Consider the following 18,488-nt stretch of genomic DNA (forward strand, 5'->3'; position numbering starts at 1 on the left):
TGGTCACAAACCACTTGTTTTGGTTAAAATACCATGGGCTGTTAGCAGCCTTTTCCCCACCCCCACCCCACCCCGCCCTCACCCCCAACACACATTTCTCGGAATAAAAATGTTGTAAAGCTGACTCTAAAATTTCAACATTTGTTTTGCTCATGTTATTTATATAGTTCTTTCCAGAAAGAAAAGCACCCATATGATCAACGGGAGATGCAAGGAGCTCCGAGAAGATCATGAGTCAACTAGGGGGCTATGGATTGTGATTTAAGATATGTCCTTAAACCTCAGATTCTTCATGTGTCAAATGAATATGAGACTGGTGATTACATTAAGCTAACGTTCTATGATTCTGACTCACTTTTCTAGAGGACCCAGCCAAGTTGGAGAGTCCCTTTATTTACTGAGCAGATTAAACTCTTTAGATTCTTAAAGCGCTCATGTTTGTTGTTGTTGTTGTTGTTTTTTTCACCATCTCCCTTCCCTTCCTGCCCCCTGCACCTGGCAAACAGTTGCTAAGAGAATGTGAAATGTTCCAAGTTAGGGGACTTTTTGGACACAGATTCTGAAACTTCAGTTTTGCTGTTGGCCAGGCAAAGTTCTTGCTTTTCTTTGTGAGGTAAGGTAGGAGAGAAGAGAAAGAAAGAGCAGCTTTTACTACATCAGAAATAACTGAAATAATTAGGCCTGCAGTCTAATCTAATCATGCTTTTGTTTATTCACCTCATATAAAAGTTTCTTAAGAATGCATTTGAGCACAATATATAATAACACTATAACATACATTGTGAGATTTGAAAACAATAAAATGTCCACCTGAAATAATGCAGTGTTCATAGACATACAAACCCATTGGTCATGCACATTTGTGCCATTTCTGTAAGTATGGGGTCACAATGCTGAACTGAAAGCATGAAACACATTTTACAAACTGAGACTGAAGTCAGTGAGAGGCCTAAGTGTTATCAGAAGCTTCACATTTGCATAATTTACTACATCAGTTCACATTGTATTATAAGATTCACATTGTTTTATTGTTTTCTTTTGTAATTAATTGGAACACGACGTTCCTGCTTAATGGCAGGCAGAAGGCTTTCTCTCCAAAGTCAGTAGTTTGGGAACACTCAGGAGAACCATCCGTGAGCAAATGTAGTGTTGCTTTTTAAACCAAAACCACAATTATAGTAGAACCCACTTATAACCCAACTTATGTGTACACAGATTTGGACAGAACATGGGTAAAAACCACATCCCTCTGCTCCCTACCCCTATCAAACTATACAAAAGTAAAAGCTCGGTATAAACCACTTAGTATCTAATGTGAGAATCCTATTTCCAAAATCACTTCATAAAGGGGTTGAGCAGTATTAGCGACTCAGACTAAGAAAAGGGCAGACTCCAATAAAAGCCCACGGGTGCCCTCACTGCGGGGCTGTATGTCTCTCCATAGTGACCTTCAGGTTATATAATACACAATACAAAACGTTACAAGAAAAGTCGCAACTCTTAGGCAGAGTTTTCTACACAAATGTAACACCACCATTGGCAGGCAATGTTAGGTATATAAATTAATAACTTACAAAACATTACATTATATACATGAAGTAATAAATACACCGTTATAAACAGAAATGGAGGTGTTAGCATGGTAGGCAGTGCAAGAGAAAGATGGCAGCATTAAATTGAAAACAGTGTGATCAGTATGAGAATGAAGTTGGGGCGGGCTGGGGGCCAGTGGCACCCCACTGCAGAGGGGTTTAGGGCACTGCACCGGGGTGCAGGGCTTCAGGAGTTTACAGACTCTGACTGACTGGCAGGACAGTCCCCTCTTCTCCCTTAGCTTCTTCAACTTTATTATGTTTACAAAAAAAAAAAAGGGGACTGTAAAGGAGAAGAAATTCTGCTCAGAGCAGGCTGGATAAGCTAAAAGGAGCTGGTTGGGACACTAGGGAGCAGAAAATAGGAGGTGGTTACAAGTGTATCCTTTCTCTTTGCAAAAGTAACTGTAGTAAAGTGAAAGATATTGCCCAAGAAAAAAGGAAGACCATTTTCTTTCCTTTTTTTTTTTTTTTCCAGAAAGAGTCAAAAAGATTATGTCAACTTTGAATACTTATCTGTGGAGAAGTTGTTACTAAACTCTTGGTATTCAACAGGCATTTTAAAGACATGAAAATGTTTTACAAAAAAGGCACACAGGTTGGCAGACAAGAGGACAAGGTGAGCAGATTTGTAAATGGAGTTATTAGCTAGTCAGTTCAGTCACTAGTAGGGACAGAGTCCCCAAACTTAGTGCAGAAAAATCTCTCAGTTTTGTGTCTTCCATTTTCAAGCCATTTAGTTGTGACCCCAACTTGGCCTCCAGTACCACATAAAGCTTCAGTTCCCCACCAAGCTTGCAAATGAGGCAAGTCAACTGTGGGATTTCCTGAGCTGCTATTCGCTTCATGGTATTACATTCTGGCTCCAAACTCAAGTAACTGGAAAGGCCACGTGGCCCCTGTCCTGTGCAGGCCTTGGCCCCCGCGGCAGGCTGGCCCTGCCATACAGCCGGCATGCTTGTCAAGGATGGAATGTTCATCTCCACATGGAGAGGGGGATTATGTGTCGATCGGTGACTTGTCTTCTGTCTCGATGTCTACCTCAGTCTCTCCCAGGGAATCTCTATGTTCTGGATCGATCACACAGAGGGTCTTTGTGCTGCTGAAATAGTTGTGGCCCTCACCCTCCTTTTCAGGTCCTTCAGAATCTTCCTCTTCAAGAGTCAGTTCAAACTGAAACTTCTCCATCAGACCCTGGCAGTCTCTATTCTGCTCGTCCAATGGTGGAGAAGGACTCTGGGGTATCATGCTCTGATACCAGTTCCTGTTATCTTCTAACGTATCCAGAATGTCCTGGGCATCAGGCTGTACCAGATCTGCCCAGGTCTCCCACAGTGGATGGACGATGTAGTCAATGAAACCAACCTGGAGAAAAGCAAGGTTACACATCTGTTATTCTCATGGGGCTCTGAAAGCATGCAAAACATGCAAAGAAAGAGCAATAACAACTCAAGAGGGATTGATAACAATGCAGTCTATGATATGAGCACCTACAATATGCTATGTCCTGGACTGGGTGCAATATATGCATTATGGCTCTTCATCTCCCCAAAGTAAATACTGTTAACCACATTGACAAAGAATGAAACTAAGACTCAGTAAGATGAAATATCTTGTCAGACGTCACAGAACCAGTAAGTAGTGGCTCTGGGACTCAGTCCCAGCTCAGTCTGGTTCCAAAGCCTGCATTTGTCTCACTACAACTGATTACTTTTCCTTTTATGTTTGCCAGATAAGAAGTCTGGATGTAGCCCTGACTGGGAATAACTCTGTCACTAACTTGGATTCTCTGAGTCATTCTCTGATGAAGGAAGCCCCAGGTCTAATGAGCTTTGACTCAACATTCTTTCCCTGATAACTTTAAAATGTGCCTCTGCTCCAAAATGAAGAGGAGCTGGCCTCTGACTACTCTGAAATTTTCCAAGTTCTGTGGGATGCGTTTGGTTTGTAGGGGAGTATGGTAAAACACTTGAACATACTTCAAGTCCCTAAACAAACAAATAACCCCTCAGTGGACACGTCTGCATTGTTTTAGATCCATAGGGTGCACAATCATTTCCATAGGGAGAAAGAAGGGAAAATAAAAACAATTAAGCAGTTCCTTTGCTAGTGTTCCTGTGAATAAATATAAGACTTATGGCTCTGTTATGGTTTACACGGTGGTTATGCATCCTGCATGAGCGGTCTCCGTGGCCTTACACTGACCTCTCCATTGTCGGACAAACAGGAAATGTTGGGGGTGGGGGTGGGTTGAAAGAAAGAATAGGTACTAGTTGAATGAGAGAATGGAATTCCCCTGTCATGGTCTGGGCTGCTGGAGAGATCCTAAGTCCAGATTTAGAGGGAGATGAACAAAGGTAACTCATTTGCATCCATGGCACATTATAATATAGCTACCTTTACACACTAATGGAAACTTTCCTTTATTACCATTTTGGTTTCTGACCAGCCATTTAACACATCAAAGTTGTACCATATCTAAGATCCTTAGTCACATGTCACTCTTTTCCATCTATCTATCCATTCATCCACCCACCCACCCACCCATCCATCCATATATCTTCTATCATTTTTTCATCTGGTGCTTCCCTAGCCTTTACAAACAGAATTCACACCAAAGTTGGGCATCTCTGATCTGCATTGGTTATAAGAACTTGATTGTGGATGATTTAGACATTTCTCTTGCTTCCACTTTACTACTTTGTCCTCTCTTTCTTTTCTTTATGTTTAATGTATTCTAAAGACTATTTTTAAAGTTTTCCAAGGACTCCCAAAAAACAAGCTCAAGAGAATACTATCTATCAGCTGAATTTATTTCCTTTTTTCACCTGTTTTGCTATTGCTAAATACTCAGCATTGTGGGTTTATTTTCTAAAGGTGGTCCTAGTTCCTTATATCTTAGGTTCTGGAGTGAGAGAGTTCAACTAACCCTAAGAGCATCTAGCCAAGGGCTTTATTACCCGACTACTCAGACAATGTCCACAAAGGTTCATTGGTGGAAAACACCAGAGTGGACCATGATGTCATGGCAACTGGGGACCTGTCCACAGTGATGAAGAGCGAAGGGCTTTGGAGAAAGGGAAGTTGGGGCACTAGAAAGCTAATGATCTGGATGAGGAGGGCAGCTTCTTCATCTGACACATAAGGAGCAATTGCTGGATCTCACGAGGTTGCTTAGAGGCTCAAATAGGAAACTATGAGAAAATATATGGGAAACCATACATAATACCATATAAGTACAAAGCTTTACTGTTGTTAATAAATTAAGAGCATTATTCTTATAAATGTATTATGCATGTAGGTATGCATTTTTATGTCTACATGTATTATTCTACTTAAGGCTTGAAGGCCTTTGAATTGGCCCTGACTAAGCTGAATCGAGCATTTTATGGCATATTAGAATTTAGAGCACTTTCACAGATTTGAAACTCATTTAATTGGGTTTCTTTAAGAAGCAACAAAATAATATTTGCAAAGGAACTACACATTGATATTATAAGTGTATATAAATTTGAGGGTGGCAGGTAGTGTTGGAAGAGGGTCAAAACTAACAAAAAAAATTCTGAAAACTTTTGTATTTAGAAACTATAAACTATAAACTCATTCTCAATCATGACCGCCTGGGCAGGCCACTTGTCCCGAAAAAAAAAAAAAAAAATTAGTAGGTCTTAAAAATATCAGAGGTATAGATGGAACCTCGGAAGAGATTATAGTTCAGGAATTCAAATGTGGGGCAGAAGATATGTGTGGGAATAAGACCCACTACCTCTGGTAGTGGAATTCCCCTGTCATGGAATTCCCACTACCTCTGGTAGTGGCAGTACTTGACTATGGAGAGACAGCAAATGGGGTGCAGAAAACAAGGATGTAGAGTAGATCTCTTAGATAAAGATAGAACTAGGAGAAATCTGGAAGGAGGAGGTGAGGAGAAAGCAACATTCAGTTCAATATGAATGAATTCAATATTCAGCTGCACATGCTAAAGGCACAGGCAACCCTCTGAACTGTTTGAGATACACGGACTGAACTTCGATGGACTTTTGATGACTACTTTATCTCTACCCTGTGAAACAGAGTGGAGAAAGCAAATGAGTCACGAGTATAATGGAACTAAATGGATAGTTACTTCCTTTTATTTCATATGCTGTTAAAAGAAGGGTACTAAATGGAAGCTTCTACTTCTATAATCTGCAGAGCTTATGAAAACTTTGAAAACCTTATATTAAATACCTGGGATTTTTCCACAGAAGCTGTGTGCTTATCACACATTGGGCTAATCTCCATTCCTCTCTCCCGCTCTTTGTCTCCTTGCTGGAAAAATTCCTCCATGATGCGGTCTGTCCATTGCCGATATAATTCCAAGGACTTGGTGGGGTTGCTCAGGTCTGCACAGTGTACCATGTTGCGAAGGACCTGGAATCATCAAGTTTTGGAAATCCCATAAAATTAGTTATAAAAACAGCAGAACATCTCACCCTTCTTGTACTAGTACACTTGGTACCAAATCCAAACCCAATTTTAGTTGCATTATAATTACGGTATGTGCACCAAAAAAACAGTATTACAATGACACTGGCCAGAATTGGTTATTTACTATTATAAGAATCCCAAAAGGGAAAATGTGTGCCTTCTTAGATTGACAGTCACTCAATTTGAAAAATGGAAAGGACATTAGAGGTCAGATTCTGCCAGCATTTCCTTTCCTCAGTTTGGAAAAAATGCAAAGAATTATTCAAAGTAGATGTCTTCATATTTTCCACTTGTGGAAAGAGTTGATGACAATTTGTAAAACCAAGAGAGACCTAACAAACGTCTTGTCAACAGGAAGAATATCCAAACACAAGTTTGGGGACCAGTCGTCACGTATGCTCTGTTACGAGGCGATTTTGCCAGTTATTTTTAGAAAGAAACAATCCAATAAATAGGGTTATGTTTTTCTTCATAAATGAGAATGTCCTATTCTCCTTAGTTTGTTCTTAAAATAAGCTACAGACTGTAGCAGTAATCTAGGGCAACTACGTGAACTTGTTTCTTTTTTATTTTTTAATTGTTGTTTGGTTTGGCTTTGTGTTAAACCCAAGGCTTTCATCAAATACCTGTATGCGATCAGTGTAGTTGTCCAGGAGGAGAACGCCTGAACTTGTCACTTTCTTTGTTTCTACCATGGTCTTCAGGTCTGCCAGCAGGCTCATGTGTTTGGACATATCGGTTGCTAACACCTTAGGTAAAAAGAAAGGAAAACGCTCAATAAACTCAATTTGTCAAAGAGAATGGAGCTGCTCCTTCTGCAAAGGTAAAGTAAGGAAGGAATGGAGAGAAGCTGAAATCTTACCATGTCAATAACCATTTTCCTGAGTGTCTGACGCTGCTTCTTGGTGAGATTCTGAAAGATGTCACAATGTTCTTCTTGTAGCAGTTTGAAACCCACAGCGAGGTGATGGTTTTCCAACACAGATTCATCATTATACATCAAAGCAAGTTCTGAATCTAATAAAGAAGTAGAGGAAATGATGACTTAATAAAAAGGAATACAATTCAAACATTGGCATTACCTCAATGAAATGAGATCTAGTACTCTCTAGATGATTTCAAGAACCAAGATCCACATATGTCACTTGCCCTTAAGAAAAAGTAGCCCTCTCCAAAGGGATGTAGCCAGTTTCTCAGGGGAAAAAAAAAAAGCTTCACGTAACTATAAGAGCATAAGCTTGCTCTTTGGTTAACACTGACATTATTTTAAAATCCCTTTTTATCTTCTTTATTTCAGATGAAGAATTTGACATTAGATAAGGGCATTTCCAAGCAACTAATTCTTATTTGTATCTCAGTGTGTAATTTCCTTTACATCTTCCCACATTTTGGGCTTTGGAAAAAAAAAAAAAAAACAAAAATGCCACGAAACTTCATCAAATGCATTAAGGTTTCAAGCTACAGTCTCTATTTTAATATGTTCCCCAGCTCTGTCAATTGTGAGTTCTGAATTTTTGAAGAAGATAATGGTGTGAGTGCAAAACATCATTTTATCCAAATAATGTAGCTTTTTAGAGCTGTCTATAAATATAATTGTAAACTTTAGTGGTTTTGTGGAATCGTCTTGATGTCAAATTTTCTGCTGTCTGATCCTGCAATAGCTAACTACCTAACTATACCTTCCTGCCTGCCTTTCACACCAGAATCACAGATATCTTTCATTAGAACCTGGTCTGCAATTGAGAACATGGTCATTGAACTCATGAAACCACATTTTTTCTTTTAATCAAGGACATAGCCAAGTGATGGCAATGTGTCACTAATTGCAGGTTAGAAATACTATTGTTTTAACTGAGTGTTTTGAATTACAGCTTCAGAAAAGGTGGTGGGATAGAAGTCATTTCATCATCCATGCCCTATTTATCCTGTGAACAAGGGTACAGTTTTGCAAGTCAGCTTTATATACTATAGTGCTGTAAGTGGCTATAGCAGAAACACAATTTGTCTGTATGAATCAACTGGTCTATAGCTACACTGATTTATGACACCACATTATGCCAGCCGATACAACCCATGTAGAGAAATAGTTGTCCAAAGTTTATGTTCTTCCAAAAGAGAAACAAGGTTAAAAAAAATGTACCCCACACCTAAATCACCCATATATTCTGTTGATAAAATATGAATAGGACTCCTATATCAAGCCATTTAAACATTTCTATAGAACTGTCAGCACTTGTTAATCATTATCACAAAGGGCTGACCAATATTCTTAAAAGAGAAAGCACTTGCATTCTCAGTATTTAGAACTGGTGCATTAACTGAGCAAATTCGAGGATTTTCATTATCATGGACACCTAACATTTTGAGCATGACAAAAGCTTTGGGTGTGGCTTGGGATCCTAAGGCTGGTCAAGCCCTAAAGGTCACTGAGGTCATCCTCCCTGCTCTAAACCAATCGATGGTCATCAACTCTATGCAGTTAGAAGAGAGTGTGGGACTTTTAATGACCCTCCTGAATTTTGGAGACACATCCCAGTGCTATTTTTGGCATCTTATTTCTGTTTGGAGGTTCCCATACTCAGATACAACATTTGGACCTACTTCCTCAGTAGAGAGGGACAGTGGAGGGTCACTGAGCTCTATGTGAGAGCCCTGCATAATACTAAAAATCATTATCTCATTGTCCTCAGCTCTTTCCTCATGCTTACTGGACAATTCCACATCAGTTACTCCATTCTCACATATTGTATTTCCCAAACACTGAATACTTTTTATAGCTCCTCTGACCCTTTCCAAGTTTACCATGCAGCTCCAAAATTTGTTGCCAGACTGGACACAGTATACAGGAAAGGTCTGACCAGTTTGAGAGGAATGGAAGGATTACCTCATTATTACCCTTATTATTATCCAAAATGAAAACATTAGAAGGAAAAAAATTAAGTAGTGAATCATGTAATTATCTTGAATGACTGTTTTAGGGGTGAACTCACTTGTGTTGATGAGAAACTGATTAGAGACTCCAGGATGATCAACGTCATGGATGGCAGCTGCAAAAATGGCGGCCAGGATTTCCAAATCTGTGAAGACGGCCTGCAGAGCAAAAGAAGTGCTTTGAATAACTCCATGCCCCATTTGCCCCTCCTACTTATTTAGTTTCATATTAAAGCATCCCATTTCTTTCTTGTTGGGAGGATTGCTTATTGAATTATATAATGCCCCCCAATACTAATTTACTTAAAGGTAGATTTTGTCCATCATCATAAGGTCTCCTGTGAAAGGGCTGATGACTGGAAGCCATGCCCACATCAAGCCTGCAGGCGAAGTCTGAGGGAGGCATTAGCACAATACTCTGGTGAGTGATCAGATGTTGCCTGATGTTTGTTTCTTGTGTAAGTGGTATGGCAAGATGGTGCTTATATAACACAAGCACATACATGTCAAAAGGAGCGAGTCAAACTGGCTCTGCTCTAAGATAGAACAACCTGCATGTGTTTTCAGGCTGAGTAACTTCAAGAATAAAGGCCAAATTCCAGGTTCGCAAGACTGACAAGACACTATTTCCCAAAGCTAAATTTATAGTGTTTTCCGAGGCTTTCCTACAGTCATTTTTTTCATCCACTTATTCAATATCTATCCATTAAATGTTTACTATAGGTAAGATTTAAGAACATTTTTAACAAGTAAAACCTAGCACCCTGCTGCTCAATTCCTTCAGGCCATGCAGGGAAGCTTCCTTTGCCCCCACTTGCACACAATAATTTAAACCTCATGTTTATTTAGGTACATATTGCTGCTCACTGACAAGTCTTTCTTTGGCTGAAATGTCTTTCTTTATCCTCTGTGATTGCTAAAACCTTCTGATACTTCAAATGCCAGCTCAGTTTCCACTTTTCCCACGAAGAACAATCAAACTACTCAACAAAACATTGAATCCCTCTTCTCCAAAAATTTATTGCAATCTTGGTCAATTTCTTGTTAATTAGTAGGTGCCTATCAACAACAGAGGAGAGCTGATAAACAGTGTTGGCCTACTCTGTGATACTTTTATAGAATTTAAAAATAATACTGTTTTTTTTTTTTCCTTCAGGGGGATAAAAGAGTCTTAGCTTCATCTCATTTTCCCAAGTGATCTTAGAGTTCTATTTTTTAGAAAATATAGAACCAAAGCAATAGTGTTTGGGCAGCTTAATCTCTCTTCACCTTCCAGCCTGAACCTGCAAAGTGGAGCAGGATAGGGCATGGCTGGGCCCTTCTGGTAGTGAGCCTGCACATGTGGATGCCTAACCCCCACTGCCACCTGTCCAGGAAAAGAATGCCTCTGGGCACATTGCTGCTTATACTGGTAAACACAATGCATTTAATTTGTAAAGGAAAGAATCACAGCCACCTTCTCTGAGATGTCTAGCAAAATGGAATACGGGCCTTCTATGCTTCAGCATGATTTATTCCTCAGTTCTAGAATTATCAGCTACTTTTTCTTCAATCCTTAGAATCAATTTTATGAATTCTTAAGAGCATAGGCCTGTGTGTATTTATTCCTAAGAGGAATTATACAGAATACTTTATGCTTCTGTGCTATCTTTCACAGTGCCTGAGGCCATGGGGGCAATTTAGTATATGCATATTGAGAATATACTCTATACCAGACATTGAACTAGATACTTCTTAGATACAAGAGATACAAAGAAAAGTAAAGCATTCTTTTAATTGTTTGATCATTAAATATTTTTTTTTTCAATTGTAAGAGGTACAAATAATGTTACTTGTTACTCTGATATTAGAAAGCAAAGTAAATAGAAATGTCATTCATTTTTACTGAGAGATACTATATATATATATAAAATGAGTTCAGGCATGCAGTCATCTAATTATATTATTTTAATATATTATAGGTTGTTACTTTTTAAAGAGGATGGGGAGGTGTGCATAATAGATTATAATCACTCACATCTAGGGCTGGTGTAGAGAGAAGAACATGGGTTGACTGGGCAACATCAGCAGCATGCAGGCTGTTGTGATAGGCCACATCTGAATGGTAATGGTCTTCTAAAGTCATCATGTAGGTGACAAATGTGTCAGATGAGATTTTGAATGTCTTCAGGAGGTCTCTTTCCTACGTAGTAAAATGGATCAAAAAATAGGTAAGTAGATGTCAAGCAATGGAGAAAAGTCACATCAGAAAAGTAAACTAGGATGAAGAAAAATCAGTCATCCAGTTGCATAAGTGACATTCTTTCCTGCTCACTCACCTGGAATATGGCATACATGATGCATGTTAGGGGTCTGTTGTGTGAATATCCAGCCACATTGAAGATGTTAAGTCCCCATTTGTTCAGGTCTTCTAACTCCTGCAATCAAAATTAGAGAAATCTAGGAATTAGAATAACAGTCCTCACTATTTTTATTTATTTTTTGGAACAAGACGGCTTAAGTGTTTAGAATATCTATTTAGAGTGCTCTAATAGCAGGAAATCTGAAAATGGAGTGGTCTAGGATGGCTGGGTGTTCTAGTCATACCAGTTCCAAGTTTCTGTATATGTTTTCAGAAAAGAGTGTGAGTTTATCTATGAATTTCATTGTTGGTCTCCATTTCCCATCTGCCAGTCTTCAACCAACGGTGATTTCAGAGGTAGATGCAAGTGGTGAGAGATCAAGCTAGCCCATTTTCCTGTCTCTCCCTCTTGCTGTTCACTGGACCACTAGTAACAGCTAGAAAAGAATGTCAGAGAAACTCCTCTACCCTTTGCTTATCATCACTAAGAGAACAACAGAGACTCAGCTGCTAGAATGTGTCTAAGTCAAGCTTAATTTAATGGAAAAAGCTGTGAAGAATGCAAGTCTTGATCATATCCTAGAGCTCCTGGGCCATAGGTGGACCTGAGAGAAACATCATTTAATCTTGTGTTGTGAGATTATCCCAAGGTTCTATGATTAAAGGAACAGTTTATTCAATTTTAATTACTGCTCAGAGTATGGGATCCAGGCTCTCCCAAAAGGGTTGGCCCACTATTGAGTCACCCTTACTCTAAAGACATCTTTCAGAAGATCCCACTAAATGTTCATGTGTAACTCCCTTCATATTTCAAGGCTCAGAGGACCTCAACAGCCATCTTGTGTAACCTAGAAGATGTATGAATTTTTTCTGTGTCTTACTTTATACTACTGGGATTTGGGCTCAAAAATCAATCATTTCTTTCATTTCTTCTCCAGCTATCTCAAGCAGGGCAGATTTTCCCATAGGTCCTTGAAATGTCTTCTGGGATCATTTAATCTTGCCTACTAGCCTCTCCTCAGATTCTCTCAGTGTGCCTTCAGCAGGATTCTCCATCAAGAGCTAATGACCCAAACTCAGAATAGGGTCTTTTTATTAGGTACTGGCAATGGACCAAAAGGCCACATCAGCCTCCTCAAAAAATTTAGTAATAAACGAATAAACCAACCTATTTTCTATAGGTATTTTGAAGCATTGCCTGCTACAAAGCAGAGAGCTACATGTACACACATCCTCAGCCCATATTCACCTTGGCCAGATGATCTTCATTTTCTGTGTTGACTCCGAAGCGTGAGATGCTTGTATTGTTTAAACTTGAACTGTGCATCAATTTCTTCACCCCGCTTATCTGTGTCATGAGTTGTTGCTTTTTCTTCTTCTCCCTGTCTTTCTGGGTGGGAGATGGAATCTCCACATCATTCTGCTTGTCTGCAACAAAGGGACATGTTTTTAGTGCATATGTGCCAGTGGGAACCCACTGTCATATTAAAAGCCACTTCCAATGATTTGTAACGGGCCCTGCATCTTCTGAAGGACTGTCCTAGCAGTACCTCCTTTGCCTCCAGGACAATCCAGTGAGGTAGATGGGGGAAAATAATGGTAAATTTTATTGCTCCATTTTTTTGCTAAACAAAAATGAAGCTCAGAGGAAAGAGATAAGAGAAATAACTTGTTCAAGAAGTGCAGAGGTAGAACTCAACCCCAGATCTTCTGTTTGCAGTATAACTTAGAAGAATCACACACATTTTCAAAGTGGGGCACATGCAGATTTTTTTATTAAAGTTAATAACTTGTGTGTTTGCATAATAGAAAAGGCACATGTAGTCAAGTCCAGATTAATAATAACAGGTTTTATGTTCTGTTCATTTTATTATATTTGGATTTATTTCTGACTTAAATCAATATAAATTTAGCAGGGTTCAGCTTGGCTGAGAAGCATGCATGTTAGAGAAATAAATGTTTTATAATCTTTAAATCTCCATTTGAGGCTTAGAGGAAGACTATATTTTCAGTTTTACTTCATGTCTTATTCTACTAATTCTACCACTAAATAATAAATACAATGCCTCTCCTGAAATAGGATTACATTCATTAAAATATGCTCATTAAATATTTATGGCATCTCATTTTATCTTTTAAAAATTCTGCTCCAAGGTAGTGGAATTGAGATTAGAGGGGAAAAAAATGTGTATACCACTTGTAGAAGCTCTTTCCTTGATATTATACTATTGAAAATATCAGCTATCAAATATTCTATTTTTATGTCACCTGGGGCTATATCCTGAGCAATTTTGAAAAATATATTAACTTTTTCAGGCCACAGGGATGCCTGTGAGTGCAGAGAAAATGCTTTATTAAATTGTTTTAACAACTACTTCAGTGAAGTAAATGATTCCCTGTGGTTGAAAGAGTTAATGTAGCTTTCAAAAGTTTCTACATTTATCTCTACTTGTTACAGTGAAAATAAGTATAAAGGCAACATTTCCATTTGAAAATGACATGCTTCCAGATGGCATGCTGGTATCTAGACTATTTGCTTTCAACTCTAGCACATGAGGGCACAGTCACATTTTCCCCAGGGACCTCCACCTGCTCACAATACATAGAAGCAAAGCAAGGACAGGGAGACAGAAGTAGCCATGATAGCATAATATCAAGTACACTCAACCCTGGCTGCAGGGCTGGAGCAAGGATGTTCTGCATCCCTAACATTTCAGTATTGTCTCTGGGTGCCCAAACCCCTTAGATTCACAGGCCAATGGCTTTTGCTTAGGGAGGAATTTTAATGATGACCTCCATTAATTTAGGAGTTTCCAGGCTGGTTTCATATCAGAAGCACTTAGGGAACTTTCAAAAAATACAGAATTATGAGCCCCACCCAATCCTACTGAATCGGTAATTTTTAAAAAGATTCCCAAGTGATTCTGACCATCAGAGCCAGATTTGGGAACCAGTTATAATCCCACTCTCTTACTTTTCCGATGAAACCAGCAACTTGCTCAAGCTCAAAGGACAATTTATTCAACAGATATTTATTTTACAATTACTTAGTTCCAGACACAGTGATTCAATAGCATAGAATCCAGGCCTTGAAGTTCCTATTAAAAATCTCTTTCCTGTCTCACAATCTCTGGCAGAAAACACTAGATATTATATTATTTTTGAAACTACTTTTCTCTGTCACTTCACTCCTAATAACTACTACTTTTTGCTAAAATGAAAGAACACCATTCTTCATGTCTGGTTAGAGGCTGTTAGATTCTCCTGTGCCACTGCAGATATAAAGGCCTCTAGCGGAACTAATAGCTCTTTGCCTTTGTTTAATTAAAGATTCCTTGCAAAAAGTGAGTAATTGAGTCAAATCACTACTGTGTCTGGAACATTACTATAAAGAAGAAGGCCATTATTCACAGAGCACCAATCTGACATTAATGGGTGTTTCCCTGTGCAGGCATTGGAACAACTGAGAGGTTTCCCTATTCTGAATTTCCTCTGTTAAATGCTTAGCCAGCGCACTGCGGAAATAACCTGAAATACAGACTCAAAGAATCACAATAAACACTTAGGGGATTTACAGTTACAGAATGGTCAGAACACAGTGGGGAAAGAGTGGGCCAGCAGAAAACAAATAAACAAAAACCCAGATGCCAAAAAATGATCACGTCAAAACTGTTAATGGTATAATTTGAGGTGCCTTCCTGACGAGATCACAGCACTTAATTCTTAAGGTCTTTCTCATCTGTCTTGAAAATTTTACGCTTTATGTTTGAGATGGTAAGTAGGAGAATTCAAAGTATTAAAATATCCTCTTAAAATACCAACTAAATTGTAATATCACATCTACATATCTTGCTTTGTCTGTGCTTCCTCCCTTTGGCTCCTGCTTCATTTGTTCTCGTACCATCAACCTGGAGCCCATTATGAAGGTATCAGTAAGTAATTGCATTTGGTATGTTGCCTCTTGCCTGCCTTTTGGTTTGTCTACCTGGACCTCGTCGTTTTAGATGGAAATGACACAGGTTTCACAGGCGTGGAATTCCCTCTTCCTAGATGACACAATTTTAACATTCAATGACTTATTGAGGTGCTGCTCTTTGTGATTAGCTTAAATCATTAAGATCTGCCTATTTTCTCACTGAGATGGCTACCATGCTTTATAAGAGCCTTGCATATTTCCGGAAACTTAATATTTTATTTTTAGGGCCAACAACCCTTGTTTCTAAAGACCTCTTCAAAAGAAAACACATATTACTTACATATCCCTACATGTGGTTTTCTTCTATGTGTTCTAAGTTCCTAAGTTAAAAAGGGACAGGGCATTTAGGTCCAGGAGTCAAGAGAGCAGTCTGAGGACTGGGTCAGGAACATATTGGCCAAATGATTTTGGTCAAGTTACTTTTCCTTTCTGGGCATCAGTTTTCTGTCTTGTAAAATGTGAAAACTGGACTATGAATCCATTAACATCCCTAGCACATCTGAGAGTATATGAAAAAGTCTTCATTGTCCTCCAGGAATATTCACCATTCTCATAAGACAGGACTAAGAATTTCATATCTTGCATATGCAGTTTGAAAAAAAGCTTTGTTTGTTTCCTTTTCAAGATCACCAAATTGCAAGCCCAGGGTCCACCACAGAGAATCCAGATTGCCAGGTATGTCTTAGCAAAACAGATAAACTCCATATATATCAGAGCCATAGAATTTTGAATTGGAAGTGATTTGGGATGTCATTTATTCAAGTGCACCCATTGTACAGATGAGGCAACTGATGCATCTTTGTTTTAAAGAACTATTTCTTTTCTCCCTATATTTTTTCCAGGAATGTTTAAATTTTAACCTGGTCTACCTTGCACATGGTCTACCTTGCACATGCACACATACACATCACACTCCTAATGCTAAAAATCTGTAAGGATTGAGAATTTAATAACCCTCCTGATAATTTAATTTTGGAATAGTCAGAAAGCAAATGACTAGGTTTCATCAAGAGAGGTACCTAAACAGCAAATGGAATATTCAAGAGAGCCTTTACATTTGCCTGTTTTGAGAAATAAAGCGTTGAGACTGAGACTTCCCTTTATAATCTTATTAGCTTTCTGGCTTGATAGCCTTTGATGATAAAAGGAACAAAAGGATATTGACATGTTGAAATAGTCTTGTCCTTGGTAGGCAGAGAGTGAAAGAGACTACAATGAAGTGAACTGCTTAGGTGCAGGCTTGTATGAGTAGGGGCTCAGGGACTAACTTAACTCTGTAGTGAAGAGTCTTTGACAAAACAAAAACCCTGGCATTTTTAAAAGCAATGTTTATGAAAAGAGAAATGCATTCTTGCACTTAATGATTTTATTTTTTCTCTCCCATAATCAATACTTTATAAAATGTCCCTAAACACTCCCTGACTTATACAAAATAATTGGATGTTGCACAGATAGGAATAGATCAGAAATGGACAGCAAAGATGCCTGGTTTCAAAAGGAAAAAAGGAGAGTTTCAGTAGAGACAAAATGGATCAGTATATAATGCTTTCTGTTCAATTAGATTCTAGCTACTTCTTAGAGCTAGAAGTATGATAAATTCTCCTCCGACTAAGGTTGTCCCAACTGCAAGTGGAGAAAACCAAGAGCTGCAGACACCACATACTGGAAGCAGTTGAAAAGGCACTTGTCATTTTGTGCTGTGCCCACTTACTGCAGAGTAATGCCATGAGCTTTGTTTGCAGTAGAGGGATCAAAGATTAATCTTCTGGTAACAGGCACTGCTTTGGCATTAGAGAAACAGAAATGATTTTTAAAATAAAACCAAAGAGGTATAAGTTCTCCATCACGTATCAAGGCAAATACTCATTGATTTAATGAAGTGCAACTATGCCAAGGAAAAGAGAGGTGTGATGCTAAGAATGGATCATTTCCCTGGAAAGTAAAATAAGCATAATTCAGTGGTAATTGAAAGTCGACAGATTCTAAGTGCTACTCATTACCTTTGAAGTACAGATTTGCATATTCTGCAGCTCTTATTAAATTACATGTATACATATATTCCAAATGGGTTCACTATACAATAGAAGCTTTAAACATGAGATCAGAAATCCTTACTCATCAAACAAGATGCATGACAAGCAGTTGAACATCACAGATACAAACCTTTTCTGTCAGTGTCATATGTTAGTAGTAGTAAGGTGAAAACAAAGCATGATAGATAAAGCATCAGATTGGGAAGATACTAGTACTGCTGCAGAAGGTCAAATCTTTCAGAGATGAAGATTCTCCCACCACCCCCCCCATTTATCTTTAATAAATAACGGAGCAAAGCAATAGTCATATTATTTTTATAACTCATTCACATGGTTCAAATCAGTTATTCTCCAACTCTATCTCTTGCAAACAACCTAATAGCAAATCTTTTGGTCAAAGCCCATTTATTGGAAGAATTTAAAGAATACCATGTTAGAGGAGCCAATGGAGTTGTTCCTGGGGTTTGGGGGAATTAGAGCCCCACTCCCACCTCTCAGAGGTACTTAATAGAGATGGCAGTGGGTGGGCAGATAAGGGGTATCCCGAGATCCATAGAAATATAATGATCCCATCTGTCTTTGATGGGTATTTCCATTTTTTTTTAAAAAAAACATTTTCCAGCTTATTTTTCCCCTTAATGATTAATTTTCAGTCTAGTTCTTATTACACATGAATTTATTTTTTTCTGGGACTTAACATTAAAAATTCACCTAGGGAGGTCTGATGGGTTGCAGTGATTAATACTGAAGGGAAAAAAAAAATCTCAGTTATGGAACAGCTTTCCTAAGTAATAGCTTACCTAAGAAAGTATTTGAAATGTACTCAGACACCTGGTTCCCTGATCGGCTCATTTCTGAGAGATGTGTCAGCTCCCGGTTCAGCATTCTTTTGAACTGTTTATAAAAAAACAAAAATGAATTAACCACTAGAAAAGCAGCAACTTATCACTTTAGATATTTCCTGCTTCACTAAGAACGAAGAATTGCATGAGCAATTACCATTAGATAAATAATGCTGTTTCTACAAAATACAACATCCCCTTGAGAATATGAAATTATTTCAGCGTCACCTTAGGAAAATAAAGGTTTTCTTAAGATTTCTTAGAATTAACATCTGATTTCTTTTGAAAATGCAAACATAGGGA

General features: G+C 38.5%; 1 protein-coding gene across 11 annotated transcripts in view; it reads right to left on the bottom strand.

The window, feature by feature from the left end:
- Nucleotides 1–986: 986 nt before the first annotated feature.
- The window catches only part of PDE4B (phosphodiesterase 4B), a 582,343-nt gene continuing 564,841 nt past the window's right edge, over nucleotides 987–18,488 (bottom strand). For all 11 annotated transcript variants that reach the window (XM_054691793.1, XM_054691792.1, XM_054691796.1 and 8 more), the window contains 9 exons: nucleotides 18,144–18,237; nucleotides 12,584–12,762; nucleotides 11,312–11,410; nucleotides 11,011–11,175; nucleotides 9,053–9,152; nucleotides 6,925–7,079; nucleotides 6,689–6,811; nucleotides 5,823–6,005; nucleotides 987–2,957 (listed from right to left, as the gene is read on the bottom strand). In XM_054691793.1, the coding sequence (XP_054547768.1) occupies nucleotides 2,592–2,957; nucleotides 5,823–6,005; nucleotides 6,689–6,811; nucleotides 6,925–7,079; nucleotides 9,053–9,152; nucleotides 11,011–11,175; nucleotides 11,312–11,410; nucleotides 12,584–12,762; nucleotides 18,144–18,237 (1,464 nt within the window). In that variant the 3' untranslated portion in view covers nucleotides 987–2,591. The remainder of the gene's footprint in view (nucleotides 2,958–5,822; nucleotides 6,006–6,688; nucleotides 6,812–6,924; nucleotides 7,080–9,052; nucleotides 9,153–11,010; nucleotides 11,176–11,311; nucleotides 11,411–12,583; nucleotides 12,763–18,143; nucleotides 18,238–18,488) is intronic.

Source organism: Talpa occidentalis, unplaced genomic scaffold, assembly GCF_014898055.3.
Source record: "Talpa occidentalis isolate TD23 unplaced genomic scaffold, MPIMG_talOcc4v2.1 talOcc4.9, whole genome shotgun sequence".
Taxonomy (NCBI): domain Eukaryota; kingdom Metazoa; phylum Chordata; class Mammalia; order Eulipotyphla; family Talpidae; genus Talpa; species Talpa occidentalis.